The sequence below is a fragment of the Salvelinus namaycush genome, chromosome 27, assembly GCF_016432855.1.
Source record: "Salvelinus namaycush isolate Seneca chromosome 27, SaNama_1.0, whole genome shotgun sequence".
In the NCBI taxonomy this organism is placed as follows: domain Eukaryota; kingdom Metazoa; phylum Chordata; class Actinopteri; order Salmoniformes; family Salmonidae; genus Salvelinus; species Salvelinus namaycush.
In genome coordinates this window covers 35,192,874-35,215,210 of record NC_052333.1, presented here as the reverse complement: position 1 = coordinate 35,215,210, position 22,337 = coordinate 35,192,874, and the positions used below count along the sequence as shown (strand labels likewise).

Here is a 22,337-nt window from a genome sequence, read left to right as displayed (position 1 = left end):
GGTCCCAATACAGTACACTGGCATTACCATCAACTACCTACAGGACTGAAATCAAAGGCGGTTTGTTGAGGTTGAGGAACATTCAGAAACATCTGATGGTGGATTTGAATCAAACAGGTGTACTGCCGGAGCATGGGATCCCCCCCTGACTGATACTGCTGCAAACCCAGACGTTTGCCTCATGTGAACTTTGACATCAAAGACTTTTCCCCCCTCTTTCTTTAAAAGCCATAGGGAGGTTGTGGTGGTGCCAGGGCTGGAATGCCGCTAAACAAAGGGACGTCCCACGCAGACTATTGAGATGATGTCTTCATTAATCAAATCAAGACATGTGAATTCATCCTGTAACTATGCATGAAACATGCGTAGAAATTAGGCTGCGTATTGTAGTCATACTGGTTCGACTTAAGCACATACTGTATATAAATCAACCACAGAGTAGGGAGGCAGATAACACAGGGGAGGGAAGAGAGAAAGGGAAAGATAAACTACATGACCAAAAGTATGTGGACACCTTCTCGTCAAACATCTCATTCCAAAATTATGGGCATTAATACGGAGTTGGTCCCCCCTTTGCTGCTATAACAGCCTCCACTCTTCCCACCAGATGTTGGAACGTTGCTGTGGGGACTTGCTTCCATTCAGCCACAAGAGCATTAGTTTGGTCGGGAACTCCTGTTTAGCGATTAGGCCTGTCTCACAGTCGGTGTTCCATTTCATACCAAAGGTGTTTGATGGGGTTGAGGTCAGGGCTCTGTGCCGGCCAGTCAAGTTCTTCGACACTAATCTCGTCAAACCATTTCTGTATGAACCTCACTTTGTGCACAGGGGCATTGTCATTCTGAACATGGAAAGGGCCTTCCCCAAACTGTTGCCACAAAGTTGAATGTCATTGTATGCTGTAGCGTTAAGATTTCCCTTCACTGGAACTAAGGGGCCTAGTCCAAACCATGAAAACAGCCCAGACCATTACTCCTCCTCCACCAAACTTTATAGTTGGCACTATGCATTCAGGCAGGAAGCGTTCTCCTGGCATCCGCCAAACCCTGATTTGTCCGTTGGACTGCCAGATGGTGAAGCGTGATTCATCACTCCAGAGAACGCGTTTCCACTGCTCCAGAGTCCAATGGCGGCGAGCTTTACACCACTCTAGCCGACACACGGTATTGCATATGGTAATCTTAGGCTTGTGTGCGGCTGCTCGGCCATGGAAACCCATTTCATGAAGCTCCCGACGAACAGTTATTGTGCTGACGTTGCTTCCAGAGGCAGTTTGGACCTCGGTAGTGAGAGTTGCAACCGAGGACAGAGGATTTTATGCGCTACGCGCTTCAGCAGTCTGCGGTCCCGTTCTGTAAGCTTGTGTGGTCTACCACTTTGCGCTAAGCAGCTGTTGCTCCTCGACGTTTCCACTTCACAATAACAGCACTTACAGTTGACCGGAGCAGCTCTAGCAGGGCAGAAATTTGATGAATTGACTTGTTGGAAAGGTGCCACTTTGAAAGTCACTGAGCTCTTCAGTAAGGCCATTCTACTGCCAAAGTCTGTCTATGGAGATTGCATGGCTGTGTGCTCGATTTTAAACACCTGTCAGAAACAGGTGTGATTGAAATAGCCGAATCTACTAATTTGAATGGGACTTTTGTATATGTAGTGTATATCAGGCTGATGATGGCGAGGAGAAGGTGGGTTAACATACTGGTACTGGACATACAATACATACGGACGGATTAGCAGCTGGGTAGAGCATATTTGGGTCTTTTTCTAACCAACAATCACATATATATAACATATGTAGTGTGAATCGCCATTGCCTCACATGTCATTACATTGATATGACATGTGAGGCAAAGTAATGAATGACCACGATATCTTTAAATGAACACAAGATACTACTATTGCTATTGCTCTGTGTCGAAATTGTATGTACATACCAAGTCTCTCTCTTCACCAGTAAATATCACCACATCAAACAAGTTATCCCCAAAAATGCAGGAACGATAATCAAACAAACTTTTTGAAACCGTTTAAGTGTTTCGGAAACCAGTAGTTAATATTCCCCGATCTATTGATGACACCAGACCATGTCTTGATTTGTGAATATTGTCTTTCAATACAGGAGGACAGACAGATTGAGGGGTACCCGGATGGAAGATGGGACAGAAAAGGGGAAAAAGATGGGAGGAGCATATAACAAAAAGAGAGAAGAGGCGACCCTATACTTCTAATTCCCATTTCCCAATACCCATATTGTAATACTAAAATAATCAAACTTGGCTGTCATCAGCCAAGTCGACATGCCCTTCATGCCTCCTTTAACGCTTCATTATAACACACAACATCCTTTCGATACACACGCCGATATAGAACATGAACCGTGATTGGCACAACCCCACAAATGCGTAGGGAGTCACAGAAGAGTGATCCGCCAGGCACCTCTCACGCCAACCCCCCAGTCTCCCTCTCTCTCTCTTTCTCCTCTGTCTGGACCCCCAAAACGGGATGCTCTGAATGCAGCCCCCTCCAAAATCCCCATCTAAATGCGACCAAGGGTAATCCTACAGGGAGGCACTTAAGATAGCATATGTTAGAGAACAGCAGAGGGGGGGAGAGTAAGAGAGAGAGGGAGGTAGGGAAGAGAGAGAAGGAGAGAGAGAGAGAGAGAGAGGGGATAGGATGGGGGATTAGGATCCTAGGGAACACATTTTTCAAACAAAAATAAAATTGTTGAAAAATGGAGCAAGGCATGGGGAGGGCGGGAGAACGGAGAATCTGAGAGAAAGAAAGCGATAAACGTATGAAGAGGAAAAAAGGATATGAACAGACACACAGAGGCGAGAGGGACATTGATGGAATTATAAGAAATTAGGAAAAGTGAGGGGGCAAAAAACACAAAAGCGATATAGAAAGTACCAGCATACGTTTAGGTCTTGTTCTAGGTCTTGTTCCTTCTCTTTTTAGTTTTCTCCTTTTCCCCCCCTCCTTTTCCCTTGATTTTGACCCTCTTACTGGTCCCCCCTTCTCTTCTCTCCCTCTAATTTTTCTTGGTAGTGCCGGTACTCTCTCTCCTACCTCTCTTGCTCTCCCACAGAACATGCTCTCCATTTTCTCACTCTTTCTTCTGCTGTCCCATTTCGTCTGTCCATTCCGTGAGCGTTCTCTTCTTTTCTTCGTCCTCTCTTCCAGAATGGGTATGTGAAGAAATGACTCAAAATGAACCGAATTTTTACATTAAAGCTGGAGAGCAATTTTTTATATAAAGAGCAAAAATAATAGGGAGGAGTAGATGCACAAATCAATTGGTAGCATGCAGTCTGATGCAGGGACAATCCAGGGCCTATGTTTTCAGGGGCAGAGGAGGGGTGCAATGGGACTCGTCTCGCTGTACAAGAGGGAAAGACCCAAAGCAAGCAAAGCAAATAAAAAATAAAAAATAAAAAACTGAGCCCTGTGCTGGCTGCGGTCTCAGGCGAAAGTGGATAGTAGGCGTGTGAGGGAAGGAGTCAGCCCGGGTGTGTAAAGAGGTGGGAGGGGAGAAAAGGGAAAGCTAGCTAGAGCGAGACTGGGATTTCATGGTGAAATATCCAGGAGGGAGGGATAGAAGAGGAGGAGTGTGTTGTTGGGGAGAGAGGGAAGAGGAGGGGGCTGCTGGAGTTTATTTTTTTTCTCTCTCCCACTATTCATTTTTTGTACTTCCATTTCTTCCCTCATTCCTGGGTTAATACATTTTCTCTCAGAAAGAGAGAGTAAGAGCACTGCTTTCTCCACTTTGTGCCTCTTTTCGCCTCCCTTCCTCCTTGCTTACTTTCCGCTCAGTCTCCCTTTTATTCAGGCAATTTTCTACACGTGCACTTGAACTCCAAATCCTGTCTGGCATACCCTCCCCTTTCCCTCTTTCTCTCACGTGCACTTGCTCTCTCTGTCTCTCTCTCTCTCTCCTAGACAGAGGATTGAAATAGTGCTTGCAGGCTAAACACAAGAGAGAAATGGAGAGGGCGAGGGGGACAAAAAAGGGGAGAGAGATGTAAATAGAGGGAGGGTGTCAGAAGGTGAGTGTAGCTGGTGCATGAAGTCATGCGCAGGAGAGCAGAATGAGTGAGCAACGTACTTTACTCAACAAGGCACAAGGTAACAATTAAACTTGACCAAAACAAGACGGTAAACATAACGCACGGGTGAACACAGCACCTGTCAAAAAAACACCATGGGAGAAACAGAGAGTTTAAATACAGGAACAAATCATTGTGAAATGGAAAACAGGTGTGTGAAAACAAAGACAAAACCAAAGGAAAAAGAAAAGTGGATCGGCGATGGCTAGTAGACCGGCGACGCCGACCGCTGAGCGCCGCCCGAACAAGGAGATGCACCGAAGTCGTGACAGAGGGGAAGAGGCTTAGAAGGGCTGATTCAGAGCTGTGTGTGTGTGTGTGTGTGTGTGTGTGTGTGTGTGTGTGTGTGTGTGTGTGTGTGTGTGTGTGTGTGTGTGTGTGTGTGTGTGTGTGTGTGTGTGTGTGTGTGTGTGTGTGTGTGTGTGTGTGTGTGTCTGTGTGCGTGTGTGTGACTTATCATTTTTGTTACTTAATACTTTGGGTCTTAAAATTTGATTTAATGTGTGGTACACTGGTAAGCCTGAGGCAATGGCAAATATAGAAGAAACTACTATGAGGGAGGAAATCATCAAAACATAAAAAAACACAGCAGCAAACTTCAGGGACCTCAAGACTGTCTCATGAAAAGCTGCAATAACCGAATACCACGAACTACACACATTCAAGAGCTCCCATAACAGCACAAACAGTGACGATGACTTGTCTTACATCTTTCAGTTTAGGGTTGTTTACCATGCATTGTGCCGTCTTGTATTGTTAGCCCCTCTATTACATATGGTGCGTACTACTCTGAGACAATCATATACGTATTTACACAAAAATGTAGCGGTATTGTCACGGCCGTCGTCGGAAGGAGACCAAGGTGCAGCGTGGTGAGCGTACGTTTTCTTTTATTATTATTTTATTATTTTAAATGTTGCCAACAAAACAAGAAACGAAGAAACAACCGTGAAGCTTAACAGGGCTATATTGCCACTAACAAAGATAACTACCCACAATCACAGGTGGGAAAAAGGGCTGCCTAAGTATGATTCCCAATCAGAGAAATACAAAAACATAGAAATAAAGAAACTAGAATGCCCACCCTAGTCACACCCTGGCCTAACTAAAATTGATAATAAAAGCCTCTCTATGGCCAGGGCGTGACAGTGCCCCCCCCCCCCCCCCCCCCCCCCCCCCCCAAAGGTGCGGACTCCGGCCGCAAAACCTGACTCTATAGGGGAGGGTCCGGGTGGGCATCTATTCACGGCGGCGGCTCCGGTGCGGGACGTAGACCCCGCTCCAACTCTGGCTCCCCCACTTTGGTGCTGGGGACTCTCGTCGCAGGCCACGGACTGGGAACCCTCGTTGCAGGCCCTGGACTGGGAACCCTCGCTGCAGGCCCCGGACCTGGAACCCTCACTGCAGGCCCCAGACTGGGAACCCTCGCTGCAGGCCCCGGACTGGGAACCCTCTCTGCAGGCCCCGGACTGGGGACCCTCGTTGCAAGCCTCGGACTGGGGACCGTCGCTGGAGGCTCCGGACTGGAGACCGTCGCTGGAGGCTCCGGACTGGAGACCGTCGTTGGAGGCTCCGGAATGAAGACCGTCGTTGGAGGCTTTGTGCCATGGATCACCGCTGGAGGCTTCGTGCCATGGATCATCACTGGAGGCTTCGTGCCATGGATCACCACTGGAGGCTTCGTGCCATGTATCACCACTGGAGGCTTCGTGCCATGGATCACCACTGGAGGCTTCGTGCCATGGATCACCACTGGAGGCTTCGTGCCATGGATCACCACTGGAGGCTTCGTGCCATGGATCACCACTGGAGGCTTCGTGCCATGGATCATCACTGGAGGCTTCGTGCCATGGATCACCACTGGAGGCTTCGTGCCATGGATCACCACTGGAGGCTTCGTGCCATGGATCACCACTGGAGGCTTCGTGCCATGGATCACCACTGGAGGCTTCGTGCCATGGATCAACACTGGAGGCTTCGTGCCATGGATCATCACTGGAGCCTCTCTATGGCCAGGGCGTGATCTGGCTAAAATAATGTATTCATGGTGAGTACCTATAACTTGTTATCATACTATTACTATGTTAGTAGCCCTGTATGCTGTGCTACCCATCTAACAATGTGCATTGTCCTATTGCAAAACCATTTCCATGACCTACAAAATCCAAGCCAGTTTATGCCATACTGACAAAGGCTTTTCATCAGGAAATCCCCAGGCATCAGTGCAGGTATGAGGGGAAAAGTAAGGTGGCGGTGCAGTGACATGTGGGTGGAAATGGAGGAGAGAGAGAGTGGGGAGAGGGGGGGGGGTCATAACAGTTCAAGGAAGGCGTATGCTGAATTCCCTGTTACCTTGGTTAAGGAGTGGCCTGTCTGTCCCTACTACCAAAGCCAGAGAGCATTTCCACCAGGAGTGAGCGATTCCATTAAAAACACTTCACGGTATTTCCCTTATCCAAGGACAATATGAACCTAAACTCAGCAAAAAAAGAAACATCCTCTCACTGTCAACTGGGTTTATTTTCAGCAAACTTAACATGTGTAAATATTTGTATGAACATAACAAGATTCAAAAACTGACACATAAACTGAACAAGTTCCACAGACATGTGACTAACAGAAATTGAATAATTGAGATCCGAGCTCTTCGCTGGCCATGGCAGAACACTGACATTCCTGTCTTGCAGGAAATCATGCACAGAACAAGCAGTATGGCTGGTGGCATTGTCATGCTGGAAGGGTCATGTCAGGATGAGCCTGCAGGAAGGGTATCACATGAGGGAGGAGGATGTCTTCCCTGTAACGCACAGTGTTGAGATCGCCAGCAATGACAACAAGCTCAGTCCGATGATGCTGTGACACATCGCCCCAGACCATGACGGACCCTCCACCTCCAAATCGATCCCGCACCAGAGTACAGGCCTCGGTGTAACGCTCATTCTTTCGACGATAAACGCGAATCCGACCATCACCTCTGGTAAGACAAAACCGCGACTCGTCAGTGAAGACTTTTTGCCAGTCCTGTCTGGTCCAACGACGGTGGGTTTGTGCCCATAGGCGACGTTGTTTCCGGTGATGTCTGGTGAGGACCTGCCTTACAACAGACCTACAAGCCCTCAGTCCAGCCTCTCTCAGCCTATTGCGGACAGTCTGAGCACTGATGGAGGGATTGTGCGTTCCTGGTGTAACTCGGGCAGTTGTTGTTGCCATCCTGTACCTGTCCTGCAGGTGTGATGTTCGGATGTCCCGATCCTGTGCAGGTGTTGTTACACGTGGTCTGCCACTGCGAGGACGATCAGCTGTCCGTTCTGTCTGCCTGTAGCGCTGTCTTAGGGATCTCACAGTATGGACATTGCAATTTATTGCCCTGGCCACATCTGCAGTCCTCATGCCTCCTTGCAGTATGCCTAAGGCACGTTCACGCAGATGAGCAGGGACCCTGGGCATCTTTCTTTTAGTGTTTTTCAGAGTCAGTAGAAAGGCCTCTTTAGTGTCCTAAGTTTTCATAACTGTGACCTTAATTGCCTACCGTCTGTAAGCTGTGCGTGTCTTAACGACCGTTCCACAGGTGCATGTTCATTAATTGTTTATGGTTCATTGAACAAGCATGGGATACAGTGTTTAAACCCTTTACAATGAAGATCTGTGAAGTTATTTGGATTTTTACGAATTATCTTTGAAAGACAGGGTCCTGATAAAGGGACGTTTCTTTTTTTGCTGAGTTTACAAGCAGGAACATAAAATAGCCTCTATGACATATGCTTGAGCACAGGAGAGGATACTGTAGGCAGCTTTGATTCATATGTCATTAAGGTTGAAAAAGTAATTTCACCCCCTCTCCCTGGCTGCATCCCAAATGGCACCATATTCCTATAGTGCACTACTTTTGACTAGGGCTTTTGTCAATAGTAGTGCACTATATCAACTATGGGGAATAGGGTGTCATTTGGCACGCAACCCTGTCTTGTCACTGCACCAGTTAAGTTGCATGGAAGCATTGATCTAAGGTCAGTTAGTTCATATAGGGTACCTTTCTAGGTGGTCGGTGAACTTGCTAATGGTGTAGGCTATCTTCTCTCTGAGGCCACTGCACCAAACTTCATGTATAGGAATGGTGGGAAAGAAACACATGGACATTAAATGAACAAGCCTGCCCTCTGCTGGTATAGTAGGCTATTATCCCTTACATCTATGCCTCTGAAGAAGCAAAGGCATTTAAATTGTACTCATAGCTATCTCTTGCAATATCGCTTTGGAACTGTCTAAATACACCTAACTCCTAATTACATGGTCACAAGGTTGCCAGGTAGGCTACAAGCCAAGTTGCAGGGTAGGACTATATCAAAATGAGGAGAATACATATACTCCAACTGAAGGCAGTAACCCTACCCAGCAGCGAGATCTAGTGGGTTTTTATATCAGACATTCAACAGACATTCGCTGTTAAATCTCTTGTCTGCAATAACTTTTGCATTGATTGTATCAACTCAGGATAAGACCCAGATGCAGACAGCTATCAAATCAAATCAAATCAAATGTATTTGTCACATACACATGGTTAGCAGATGTTAATGCAAGTGTAGCGAAATGCTTGCGCTTCTAGTTCGGACCGTGCAGTAATATCTAACAAGTAATATAACCTAACAATTCCACAACAACTTCCTTATACACACAAGTGTAAAGGAATGAATACGAATATGTACATAAAAATATATAAATGAGTGATGGCCGAACGGCATAGGCAAGATGCAGTAGATGGGCAAGATGCATGAGAACATTATATAAAGTGGCATTGTTTAAAGTGGCTAGTGATACATTTAATTACATCAAGATGGCAAGATGCAGTAGATGGTATAGCGTACAGTATATACATATGAGATGAGTAATGTAGGGTATGTAAACATTATATAAAGTGGCTAGTGATGAATTGATTACATCAATTTTTCCATTATTAAAGTGGTTGGAGATGAGTCAGTATGTTGGCAGCAGCCATTCAATGTTAGTAATGGATGTTTAACAGTCTGATGGCCTTGAGATAGAAGCTGTTTTTCAGTCTCTCGGTCCCCGCTTTAATGCACCTGTACTGACCTCGCCTTCTGGATGATAGCAGGGTGAACAGGAAGTGGCTCGGGTGGTTGTTGTCCTTGATGATCTTTTTGGCCTTCCTGTGACATCGGGTGGTGTAGGTGTCCTGGAAGGCAGGTAGTTTGCACCCGGTGATGTGTTGTGCAGACCTCACTACCCTCTGGAGAGCGTTCCGGTTATGGGTGGAGCAGTTGCAGTACCAGGCGGTGATACAGCCCAACAGGATGCTCTCGATTGTGCATCTGTAAAAGTTTGTGAGTGTTTTTGGTGACAAGCCAAATTTCTTCAGCCTCCTGAGGTTGAAGAGGCGCTGCTGCGCCTTCTTCACCACGCTGTCTGTGTGGGTGGACCATTTCAGTTTGTCCGTGATGTGTACGCCGAGGAACTTAAAACTCTCCACCCTCTCCACTACTGTCCCGTCAATGTAGATAGGGGGCTGTTCCCTCTGCTGTTTCCTGAAGTCCACGATCATCTCCTTTGTTTTGTTGACATTGAGTGTGAGGTTGTTTTCCTGACACCACACTCCGAGGGCCCTCACCTCCTCCCTGTAGGCCGTCTCGTCGTTGTTGGTAATCAAGCCTACCATTTTAGTGTCGTCTGCAAACTTGATGATTGAGTTGTAGGCGTGCATGGCCACGCAGTCGTGGGTGAACAGGGAGTACAGGAGAGGGCTGAGAAAGCACCCTTGTGGGGCCCCAGTGTTGAGGATCAGCGGGGTGGAGATGTTTTTTTCCTACCCTCACCACCTGGGGGCGGCCCGTTAGGATGTCCAGGACCCAGTTGCACAGGGCGGGGTCAAGACCCAGGGTCTCAAGCTTAATGACGAGTTTGGAGGGTACAATGGTGTTAAATGCTGAGCTGTAATCGATGAACAGCATTCTTACATAGGTATTCCTCTTGTCCAGATGGGTTAGGGCAGTGTGCAGTGCGAATGTGATTGCGTCGTCTGTGGACCTATTGGGGCGGTAAGCAAATTGGAGTGGGTCTAGGGTGTCAGGTAGGGTGGAGGTGATATGATCCTTGACTAGTCTCTCAAAGCATGATGACGGAAGTGAGTGCTACAGGGCGGTAGTCATTTAGCTCAGTTACCTTAGCTTTCTTGGGAACAGGAACAATGGTGGCCCTCTTGAAGCATGTGGGGACAGCACACTGGGATAAGGATTGATTGAATATGTCTGTAAACACACCAGCCAGCTGGTCTGCACATGCTCTGAGGACGCGGCCGGGGATGCCGTCTGGGCCTGCAGCCTTGCGAGGGTTAAAACGTTTAAATGTTTTACTCACATTGGCTACAGTGAAGGAGAGCCCGCAGGTTTTGGTAGCGGGCCTTGTCAGTGGCACTGTATTGTCCTCAAAGCGAGCAAAAAAGTTGTTTAGTCTGTCTGGGAGCAAGGCATTTTGATCTGCGACGGGGCTGGTTTTTCTTTTGTAGTCCGTGATTGACTGTTGACCCTGCCACATACCTCTCGTGTCTGAGCCGTTGAATTGCGACTCCACTTTGTCTCTGTACTGACGCTTAGCTTGTTTGATTGCCTTGCGGAGGCAGTGGTGGGCCGTCAGGGCCTGCAAGGCCTTCTCTGCTGGCCTAAACATCATCAGAATATACATTTTTTTAAAATATATTTTCCCACAAATATGTATTAAATTATTCCCCAGAGTAAGAGTTATACTCTTCATTTCATAGCTTTCCTCTTGGTTGCACTGCTTCCAGCCCCAGGTTGAGATTTGGAGGGCTGGTCTTTATGTTAGATCTTTTATCCAATCATATTCAACCATCATGTGTTGCCAGGGGTCTAAAATCTGCCCTCAGGCCTTCAGAATCAACAGTGCGGGCACTTGTAGCTTATAGTGAATGGAAATGAAAATTTAGTGTCAACCAATCAGCTTTAGAGTTGGCTATTGTACGCCTGCTGGCTGGCTCCAGTGTTACACAGGAGCCAGCTAGCAGGCGTAGTGCGTGCACGTCTTTTGTTTGGATTACCAATATTGAGAGGCAGGTCCTATGGAGATCTAGGACACTGAATTTGATAAACGAATTAATTCGCGTACTACTAAGCTGTTTTTTCAACCCACAATGGCGGAAGGAGGAGAAGATATCGATTTGGTCGAGGATATAATTATAACGCCATTCTCAAGACGAACTTTTCAAGAAAAGTTAGACATTGTAAGGAGAGGTCGCCCGACGCCACAAAGCCTGTCACAGGCGGGAAAGGGCTTCGTTCGCTCGCCACTTTCAAAGTTTCAACTACGAGCGCTGTCAATGGCTCACAGGCTCCTTGGCTCCGAGAAGCACTGCAAACTGTACTGCTGGGAATGCCTATTATTTGCAAGTGATCGATTTGGTGTTTGGAGCCACACTGGCTTTGCAAACTTGAGTTGTCTAACCAAGGCAGCAATGAGACATCAAAGTACGGCTGGGCACTAACAAGCAATGGTGCTTTTGAAAACTTTTGGGGACACCGGAGTGGATCTACAGCTCAAAGAACAAGCGCGCAGGGCAACGGAGCTGCACAATGAAAAGGTGAAGGGAAATATTGAAAAGACTCATTGATTGTGTCATGTTTTTGGGTAAACACTGTTTACCCAAAAATGTCAATTTGTCAATTTCAAGGTGACGCAACGCCTGGTTATACTGCGTTTCTGTCTAAATGTATAGTGTCTAGAGCCATGGCATCATAATGATGGTAATAAGAGGTGGATTAATTCGGGTGGGACTGTGTAGTACCTCACTGAAGGCCCAGGCCCCAGCCCACAGCACGCCACTGTGCGGAGGGAATAGCTACACTGTTTGTATTCGGTCATGTTTCCGGTCACCTTGCCCTGATTAAAAGCAGTGGTTCCCGCTTCAGTTTTGCGCGAATGCTGCCATCAATCCACGGTTTCTGGTTGGGGAATGTTTTAATAGACGCTGTGGGTACAACATCACCGATGCACTTGTTAATAAACTCGCACACCGAATCAGCGTATTCGTCAATGTTGTTGTTCGTCGCAATGCGGAACATATCCCAGTCCACGTGATCGAAGCAATCTTGAAGCGTGGAATCCGATTGGTCGGACCAGCGTTGAACAGACCTGAGCGCGGGAGCTTCCTGTTTTAGTTTCTGTCTATAGGCAGGGAGCAACAAAATGGAGTTGTGGTCAGCTTTTCCGAAGGGAGGGCGGGGAGGGCCTTATATGCGTCACGGAAGTTAGAATAACAGTGGTCTAGGGTTTTGCCAGCCCTGGTAGCACAATCGATATGCTGATAGAATTTAGGGAGCCTTGTTTTCAGATTAGCCTTGTTAAAATCCCCGGCCACAATAAATGCAGCCTCAGGATATGTGGTTTCCAGTTTACATAGAGTCCAATGAAGTTCTTTCAGGGCCGTCGATGTGTCTGCTTGGGGGGGGAATATACACTGTGATTATGCACTGTGATTATGATCGAAGAGAATTCTCTTGGTAGATAATGCGGTCGGCATTTGATTGTGAGGAAATCTAAGTCAGGTGAACAAAAGGACTTGAGTTCCTGTCTGTTGTTATGATCACACCACATCTCGTTAATCATGTGGGTGTCTGAAGAAGGATGTTTTTACAGTGCTATTACACTGTGCGCATGAGCCACATTTGTAGTTCCCATTTGGGATGGGTGTCAAGAGTGTCTGAGTGGGCTCAGGGGACATGTCAGATCTCACCAAAATATCTCCAATATTGCGACCACGCTTATAGACCACCAGTGGGAGTTCCTTGAAGAGGTGTGCCATTTCTTTTGTCTGATTGCAGAATATGCCAGTGCTTTTTCAGGATTGCTTTCATTTTCTCCGAACCCTTGATGTACTTAATGCAAAAGATGGTTGCGTTGTTTTTCTTCTTTGGTTGAGTTTTTAGTAATTCCTCTCATGGTTTTTGAGATATTTTCATCATTGCAGCATCAAGAGTTTTGTCCTTGTAGCCTCTCATTTTGAATTGATCTGTCATTTTGTTAGCATTGCTGTCAAAATCTGACTGGTGGCCACAGATTCGTTTAACCCTCCATAGCTGGCTATATGGTAGACCATTCTTGAGGGGAAGGGGATGCATACTATCAGCACATAGCAAGGTATTGTGATCTGTGGGCTTTGTGTATAAGTCTGTGTGTAATGCATCATTCTCTTTGATAATCCATCATTCTCTTTGATAATCCATAAATCCAGGTAGTTTATTTTTCGCTCATCAGTCTGCATGGTGAATTTTGAGGTATTCAGAGCTCTCGTGCACCAGAGTTTGGAATTAATTTAGTTCCTGCTGACTTCCTTCCCAGAGCACAAAGACATCATCTATGTATCTCTTCCATAGAAATATTTTAGAAAGTAAGGGGTGTGTCTCTGTTTAATAAAGGAATGCTTCTTCAAATTGTCCCACATACAGGTTTGCATAGTTGGAGGAAAAAGGGAAGCCCATGGCTACCTCCCGAATCTGAAGGAAAAAGTCTGACTCAAAGACAAAGTAGTTATGGGATAATACCAGTTCAGTAAGTTGTAAGATGCAATCATTGGATGGAGCAAGGGTAGAGTCTCTCTGCTGAAGGAAGTCTATCATTAACATTTAGGCCCACTTAGGCCTGTTTGGTAAGCAATACGTCTTGTGTCATAAACTTTATTTTGCAGGAAGTGCACAGAGATACAGTATATCCAAATCTATTCTTTGCAGGTGCAGGGGCGCATAGGTTATGGGTAGCATTACATGGATAAGTGGCTCGAGAAAAGTAATTCATGCTTATATATCTATCTGACGACATCATTGTTGGCTTGCCCACTGTCACAATCTTTATTAACGGTCTGCACGCAATGCGTAGTAGGGAATCAAATCAAATCAAATTGTATTAGTCACATGCACCGAATTCAACAGGTGTAGACCTTACAGTGAAATGCTTACTTACGAGCCCCTAACCAACAATGCAGTTTAAAAAATATATGGATAAGAATAAGAGATAAAAGTAACAAGTAACTAAAGAGCAGCAGTAAAATAACAATAGCAAGACTATACACATAGGGGGGTACCGATACAGAGTGAATGTGCGGGGGCACCTGTTAGTTGAGGTAGTATGTACATGTAGGTAGAGTTATTAAAGTAACTATGCATAGATGACAACGGAGAGTAGCAGTGGTGTAAAGGGGGGGGGGGGGGGGGGGGGGGGGGGCAATGCAAATTGTCTGGGTTCAGGAGTCTTATGGCTTGGGGGTAGAAGCTGTTTAGAAGCCTTTTGGACCTAGACTTGGCTCTCCGGTACCGCTTGTCGTGCGGTAGCAAAGAGAACAGTCTATGACTTGGGTGGCTGGAGTCTTTGACAATTTTTAGGGCCTTCCTCTGACACCGCCTGGTATAGAGGTCCTGGATGGCAGGAAGCTTGGCCCCAGTGATGTACTGGGCCGTTCGTACTACCCTCTGTAGTGGCTTGCGGTCGGAGGCCGAGCAGTTGCCGTAACAGGCAGTGATGCTACCAGTCAGGATGCTCTCAATTGTGCAGCTGTAGAACGTTTTGAGGATCTGAGGACCCATGCCAAATCTTTTCAGTCTCCCGAGATGGAATAGGTTGCCCCAGTATCTATGCATTAGATGCTGTATGTCTACTATGAGTATGCCATGTCCCCTCTCTAACGACCAGGAAACACCTGTAAGTGTTATAATGTCAAAATACGTTTGTTACTCACAAAATATTGAGTTTTGCTGAGCAACTATTTTTATTTACCTCTGTTACGGGCCGGTATCTACTTCCAAAAATATCGAACAAAAATTTAGCAAGCATGCCTCTTTTGGCACCTCCAATGTATTGAGCTGTTGCAGACTTCTGCCCTGTGCATGACAGTAATGAGTGATTCGGAGATGCTGAATAGGCATTTTTTCAGTTGCTTGCGTATTTGTATTTATACCTTTTTTTGGAACCCATTCGGTAATCCGTCTCTCATTCCTGATGCATTCAATTGCGCAACTGACTAGGTATCGCCTTTCCCTTCCCTATGGTATCTTTGCGGTGAGTTTACAACTTATTTTGGGGCTTTTGTTCCTTCCCGTGACATATGTTCGGCTGATCTGGTTTTCCACCCTACTCATTATTTCCTTACTCTCAAGCACTCTAATGGGTTAATGCTGCACTATCATTATAGCTTGCTTAAACACTAAATTATTTAGTTATGTTTCCATGTTAAACATCTTCTCACTTGAACTCTCTCTGCTCCACATCATCCTTTTTCTAGTCTCTCTTCTATACTTTCCAAATTCTGATTGACTTCTCACCTTTAAGTAATGCAACAGTGTAATCGTTCACCTCAACGCCACACTGGTCACTTGTTCAGAATTGGAGCTGCAACCACAGTAGTTGGCAACACCACCTGTCGAGTTTCCAATTGCAGTCATGCATGTAGCGGTGGCAGCCATTCATTATTGCACCTTTTCAAATGGAACAGTGCAAGTCACTCAGCAGACCAACATTGGGTCAGACACTCTTGGGCACATGTCCCTATCGCTTCGCGTTACGGCATGCATGCCTGTGTTCGATGCAAAGCAAACGTCTCATTTTATCAATACAACATGCGTGATTGGGTTCTACGTACAAGCATACGTAGCATTTCATCTAAACACATCAGCAAATGATTGATTCTCACGCTCAGCAGGCCATGCTTTATTGAGAAAAAATTCATATAATACTTTCCATGACAGCATAATCTCTCTTTTGTTCTATTCTCCGCATGCATATCTTTTACATCTAATGAATCATTGTTTTCAATCTTAAGATCCAATTGTTGCTTCTCCCCGGTGAGTAATTTATATTATTTTTGGAGGGTTTCGATGCCAGTAGCCCGGCATAGAGCTACCTGCCATCACATCCTCTGGTTCCGAAGATCCGAAGATGTCCCTTGGAGACGAGACCATTCCCCAAACGATTTAATAAAATGTCCTATTGCATTCCGTCTCTGTTGTAGATTGAAATGTAGTTTACGAAAGTTCAATCAGTAACGCAGGTCTGAATGCTCACATTAACTGAATACAGGAAGCATAATATAAGTCCCAGTTCCCTATTCTATGTGCATAGTGGGAATGTACACTGAGTATATAAAACATTAGGAACAACTGCTCTTTCCATGACATAGACTGGCCAGGTGAATCCAGGTGAAAACTATGATACCTTATTGATGTCACTTGTTACATCCACTTCATTCAGAGTAGATGGAGGGGAGGATAAAAGTTAAAGAAAGATTTTTAAGCGTTGAAATCATTTGTTTGTGTCAGGCGCATGTGCTTGTGTCAAGAATTGACACGCTGCTGGGTTTTTCCACACTCAACAGTTTCCCGTGTGTATTAACAATGGTCCACCACCCAAAGGACATCCAGCCAACTTGACACAACTGTGGGAAGCATTGAAGTTAACATGGGTCAGCATCCTTGTGGAACGCTTTCAACAGCTTGTGGAGTCCATGCCCCAACGAATGAATGCTGTTCTGAGGGCAAATGTTTGGTATACTCAGTGTATATGTTAGAAGTCACAAATGTTATCACCATTAGCATAGCGTCATATCTCTCCTAATCTTTTCTGTTAGCCACGTGGGAACTGTCATTCGCCCATTTACCTCAACGCATATTCCTCTCACATACGGTCTCACTCTTGCAATTATCACCTTTCTGTGGTCATAAATCTTGGGATGTATTCACATGTCAAACTTACCCACGTTCTCTTTCTGGCTGGGATGCAGCGAAAGTTACCGACAACTCTCCACCTCCAAATATAACAACCTTATAAGGCCTGTCATTGGAACTCCCGTCTCCCAGCAGCCCGGCATAGGGCTACCTTCCATCACATCCTCTGAGGACCTTCCATCACATCCTCTCTGGCTCTGAGGATCTTCCTTTAATCAACTATTTAATCAAATGTCACGTTGCATTCGGTCTCTGTTGTTCATTTAGTTAAGCCTGTACTAGATTGAATTGCATGTTGAATAGGCTCTTAGTGACACTTTCACGTAACTGGTTGATGTTATCATGTTTGTTGTTTGTTCTTTCTTGCAGGGGGCCGAAGACTCATTCCTCAGGGCCAAAGAGAGCTAGATAGAATTGCTGGTCAGGTGGGTCCCAACCTAACGTAGCAGGCGTAAAATAAATGTCTGAGCGGCGTTTCTCTCTTTCTGGGGACGTTCTCTTCTGCACTATTGAACCAATCCAGTAAATATGGAGGAGGAGTTAAGATAAATATGGAGGAGGAGTTAAGATAAATATGGAGGAGGAGTTAAGATAAATATGGAGGAGGAGTTAAGATAAATATGGAGGAGTAAATATGGAGGTTAGAAGGGTGTGCCAATCAACTTAAAAGATGTCTCTCTACTTAGAGCCTGCTTCTGCAAACAACAGGCAGTGTGTGAAGTTCACAAGAAGTATGATAGAAGAGAAGCATACCTTCCTGTCATGTTTTCCCTGCACTGTGACCTCCATTTGTACTGCAAGTGAACCTTGTCGTGGAAAATTCTAATCAAGTGAGAGAGACTTTGTCATTTCTTCAAACAGCTATCGATTAGTTATTGCAATAATGTAGCTGGTCAACAACCCACCCGTAGGTGATTCGTTGAGAGCCCAATGATTCTGAGTTGGGGCTTGCCTTATATAGCCCAGCCCTGTTACATTTCCTTAATCCACCACAACTGTCTCAATGTGCCGAACCAACAGATATATAGGCCCTGCAAAATGACCTATTCGGAGTCCTCTGTGTTCTCCTGCAAGTACTAAGAACTGAAGGAGAGACTTCATTCGGAACAGAGACACCTCGTTCTGAACATGCCGGTTTCAGAGTACAGAGAATGGGGGTAAGAACACGAGATGCGCAGAGCCGTGGTGAATTAGGTACAGAGTTATGTGAAAACTGCAACTACAACTTACACAACCAGAGTAACAGGATTGTACACACCTATCATTTATATAAACCTTAAAGTAATGCACATTTTCCCCTTACAACCTATTCTTAACAACCTGAAAAAGACAATAGTTGATATCCCTTGTGACAGGCTTGGAATGCATCTCAAATGGCACCCTATTCCCTATATAGTGCACTACTTTGACCTATTGAGTCCTGTTGGCCCTGGTCAAAAGTAGTGCACTAAATAGGGAATAGGGTGGCATTTGGGGGGTAACATACTGTAGGCTACAGCTCATTGAGAGATGAGAGGTCTCTGAGATCATGTTCTTTGAAAATGTCAACATGTATTCCTGAAAGGAGGAGACCAATATGATCAACTAAACTGTCTGTGAACAGCCCCTTCAACAACAAAACGCAACACCCCCCCAACAACTGTGTGGCTCACATGCTGTTCCCATCACAATGTTTTGTACCTGTCGGTGTTACGAAGAACAGTTTGAATCATTTTGAAGAAAAAACAACACACGGATATAGGATTTATTGTAGGTCATTTTATAGATATAGCCTAAACCTCTCTGGGGGTAGGGTATAGTCTGCGCGGGATATAGTGTGTGTGTGTGTTCCAAACGGTATATTACTGACAGGGTGTGAGAGTGCTGCACAGTATCCAAACGTATTGACTGATACACTGTCTGTTGACTCAGAGGTAGAGTGAATGTTTCTGATTGGCATAGTTAGTGTGACCTTGAATGAGTGTGTGAGCATTACAGTACATTTGTGTGTGTTCAACACTGTGTGTGTGTGTGTGTGTGTGTGTGTGTGTGTGTGTGTGTGTGTGTGTGTGTTTAGTTGCTTCTCATGATATCGCTGATCCAGATGTTGTATTGGCAAACGCGGGCATAGACACTGGGGTGTCCCTCCTGGGCACACTCGTAACCCCAGGACACCACACCCTGGAGCTGACCATTACACACTAGGGGTCCACCGGAATCCCCCTGCGTACACACACACACACACACACACACACACACACACACACACACACACACACACACACACAGACACACAGAGAGAGAGAGAAAGGCAGAGAGAGAGGATAAAAAGGTCAGAATTAAAGTGAATATTCTCAGGAGACAGAATACTGTAACTGTAGTAAGATCATCTAAAGGAGAGGCTGGGTAGAGGGTTATTATCAATACAAGTGGTAGAGGGAATGAAGAATGAAAGCAGGAAAAGGCTGTGGCTGAACCTGATAGTATAGTCAAACAGTCCTATATCGGTATCTCCACCCCCTTCTTCTCAGTGGTTTAGGCCGACTAACCTGACAGCTGCTGGCTCCTCCGTGCATGAATCCGGAGCATACCATGTTCTCTGTGAACAGATGGGGGTAAGCATTCGCGCAGATTCTGTGATCGATGATGGGCTGCCTCAGGCACTGGAGTTTAGTAGGAAAGCTGTCTGGCAAAGCAGAAATAAATCAATGAATATGCTATGCCACACTTACACAGCCTCTCATTCAACATGCAGTATTCTTCACGAGAGGTGCTGTGTTGTGTGCATTCAAGTCAGCCCTAGACCATTTGCGTTTGAAATGGTATGCATCATGTACACAAAAAAAGCATACCCTTCAAGTAACTTTGCTTTAATCAAAGAAAGCACTTATTAACTTCAAATCCCAATCCCCTCTGACTTCCCCTGTAGTTTGTGTCCTCTAAATCATGGCATAGTTATGGAACTGAAGAAAGGGCCCATAGCCACTAATACAGGATCAGATTATTTTGTATTCGCCTAATAGTTTTACGTTTAAGATTGAGGGTTGGCTAGTCACATCCTAAGCCTACGGTTAGGTGCAACTTCTACATTTAGCTCCCAGCCTCTCACTTACTTCCATTGGTGATGGTGTTGCCCCAGCCGGACACCAGGCAGTTCTCGTCGGCCTGGGGGCAGCGGGAGGGCAGGGCCACAGTCTGGACGTAGCTGTAAAGTTCAAATAAAAAATGTATATTCCACCTAAATAGCAGCAGTCAGTACAAATTGAAACCCACAAGCATACAGATGGCATAGGCCTAACTAAATACATATTTATTTATAAATTGATAAAAAGGACAAAAAAAGGATCTTGAAGACTTAGAGTGACTCATTACCAGGGTTGGGGAAGCTACTCTGAAAATATAGTTTTACCAAGCTACCAATTACTTCACGCTGTAAGAAGTTAAGATACATTAAAGCTAACCTTAAGAAAAAGACACTTTACTTAACTAGTTACTTAGAAAAAGTAGTGCACTACATCAAACTACTCCGTGAAAAATGATCATATCTAAATTTGAAATGTCATAGACTACAAATTGCCAGTCAAAATGTGTAATTTAGCCTATTAAACACAAAAAGGTGAGAATTAGGTACACAAGTGTTTCAAGTGAGAATTAGACAGGTCTGATGCCAAAAAAGAAAGTATGTCAATTCTTGCCTACTTCACCAATATGTTATTTTAGGAAGATGAGTAGTGTCGTCCCAGTAGTTAGCTACACCACTACATGGCAAAACAGTAATTAACTACTGAAAACAAACAATATTTTTATTTCGTTCGACGACCACAGAATTACTACAAGATGTAACTAAATTACTAGTTGACTAAATGTAGTTCACTACTCCACAACACTGCTCATCAATCACCTGTTGAGGGTGGCAGGCTTGCTCAGCTTGATCAGCATGATGTCGTTGTCCAGGGTGTAACTGTCGTAGTTGGGGTGCTTGATTAGCTCGGCGGAGTCGATCCACTGCTCAGTGACCTCGTTCTGCTCGATGTTGTGCTCACCCAGACGCACCTGGATACGACTGAGGATCAGGAGAGGGTTTTAGGAAATCCATCCTTTTGGAGTGAACGAAAAGTAAAGCCCATATCTAAGATTGTGTGAAGTCCCGCGGTAAGGCCAGCCATACGAAAATGTACGTATGCACACGCTACTTGTAAGTTGCTTTGGGAAAAAGCGTAGTAAACTGTAGTAAACAATACATTTAGACTACTACCTGACCAACATCACCTATTATACCGGACTCTTTCCTGACCATATGATTATCTTACCAAAAAAGACTGTGTCCCACTTGTTATAGTCTATAACAAGTGGGGCCCAATTAAAAGCTAAAACACCAAGGGCTGACATCAAATAGGCCTACATCAGTTGAATAACTCCCTGTCAGTACTTACGACTTGTGGCAGTGGGCAGCAGACACCACCCACTGGCTGGAGATCAGGGAGCCACCGCAGAAGTGGTAGCCAGCGTTCAGAGACACTTGGTAGGGCACGGAGTGGGCAGGGCACTCATACCCTCCGACAACCTTCTCATCACTCTCCTCCACCGGGGCAGCAACTGAAACAATCAGGTGTGGAGTTAAGCCCGATCAAACTCACATACAGAAGAGTAGATAAGAAGAGCCACAAGCTGATGGATCCATTAACAAAGAGGATTTTTTTTTTTTTAAACAGTTTAGCTAACAAGGATAGGCACATCAGTCCACTTTCCCTGTAGAGTGATTTGTTTTTCTTACATACTGCTCCGAGCAAAGCCAGAAGAATCAGGACTTTCATGTTTGTTTGTACGTATGGCGCTCACACAACCAAGGCTGCAACCGCCTTTATATACTGTACCAATCCACGCGATCTCCACTTTTTCAAGGTCCTGTTAAAACCAGTTCTCCCTGGGAATAGGGCATATGGCTCCAGAACACATGGATACGGGTGTAGTATGGAACCAATAGGCCTCCAACTAGGGGCCACGGCATGTTATCTACTGTATGACATTCCAAACGTAATGATAAACTATAGACTCAAGTAATTTGACATTTACCTAGACACCTGAAGTAATTGTGTGTCATATTCTCACATAATACATGATAGCTTGCAACGTATAGGAATACTGTATATATCAGCACATTATTTTTTATTTATAAATAAATACTGCTCCTTTCCTGTTCTAGCCAGGGTCAGCAAGGAATATTATGTCAACTCAGATAACCTCATCAGTTCTGCCCTTATCATATTAGTTGTGTTTGTTTAAATGTACTTCTGAGTAGCCTTGGGAAATGTTGGGACACAAATTAGATAGCATGTCCTAAGAGTTTAACAGTCCTTGAAACATGAGCCTGTGCAGTAGCTTGAAAAAAAGGTGTTCAATAACATGGGATAATTCAGATCCACACATATTCCTCTGAGTCACATCATGTTATCTACTGTATGACATTCCAAACGTAAGGATAAACTATAGGCCTCCAACTATGGGCCTCCAACTA

At 45.1% G+C, this 22,337-nt stretch overlaps 1 protein-coding gene across 1 annotated transcript; it reads right to left on the bottom strand.

The window, feature by feature from the left end:
* Positions 1 to 18,581: 18,581 nt before the first annotated feature.
* Positions 18,582 to 21,647, bottom strand: LOC120022731 (trypsin-3-like). The gene is made up of 6 exons (XM_038966718.1): positions 21,597 to 21,647; positions 21,256 to 21,418; positions 20,724 to 20,885; positions 19,936 to 20,027; positions 19,372 to 19,508; positions 18,582 to 19,045 (listed from the first exon to the last, which is right to left on the bottom strand). The coding sequence occupies exons 1-6, from the start codon at positions 21,634 to 21,636 to the stop codon at positions 18,896 to 18,898; spliced, it is 744 nt and encodes a 247-aa protein (XP_038822646.1). The 5' UTR covers positions 21,637 to 21,647; the 3' UTR covers positions 18,582 to 18,895.
* Between the last annotated feature and the right edge of the window lie 690 nt (positions 21,648 to 22,337).

What these genes read in the sequence shown, in the direction of transcription:
- LOC120022731 (XM_038966718.1), bottom strand. Translation starts at nt 21,636, where the DNA reads ATGAAAGTCCTGATTCTTCTGGCTTTGCTCGGAGCAGTAT. An exon ending in GCTGCCCACTGCCACAAGTC is followed by an intron (nt 20,886 to 21,255) that starts GTAAGTACTGAC and finishes CCTGATCCTCAG; the next exon opens with TCGTATCCAGGTGCGTCTGG. An exon ending in GAGGAGCCAGCAGCTGTCAG is followed by an intron (nt 19,046 to 19,371) that starts GTTAGTCGGCCT and finishes GTGTGTACGCAG; the next exon opens with GGGGATTCCGGTGGACCCCT.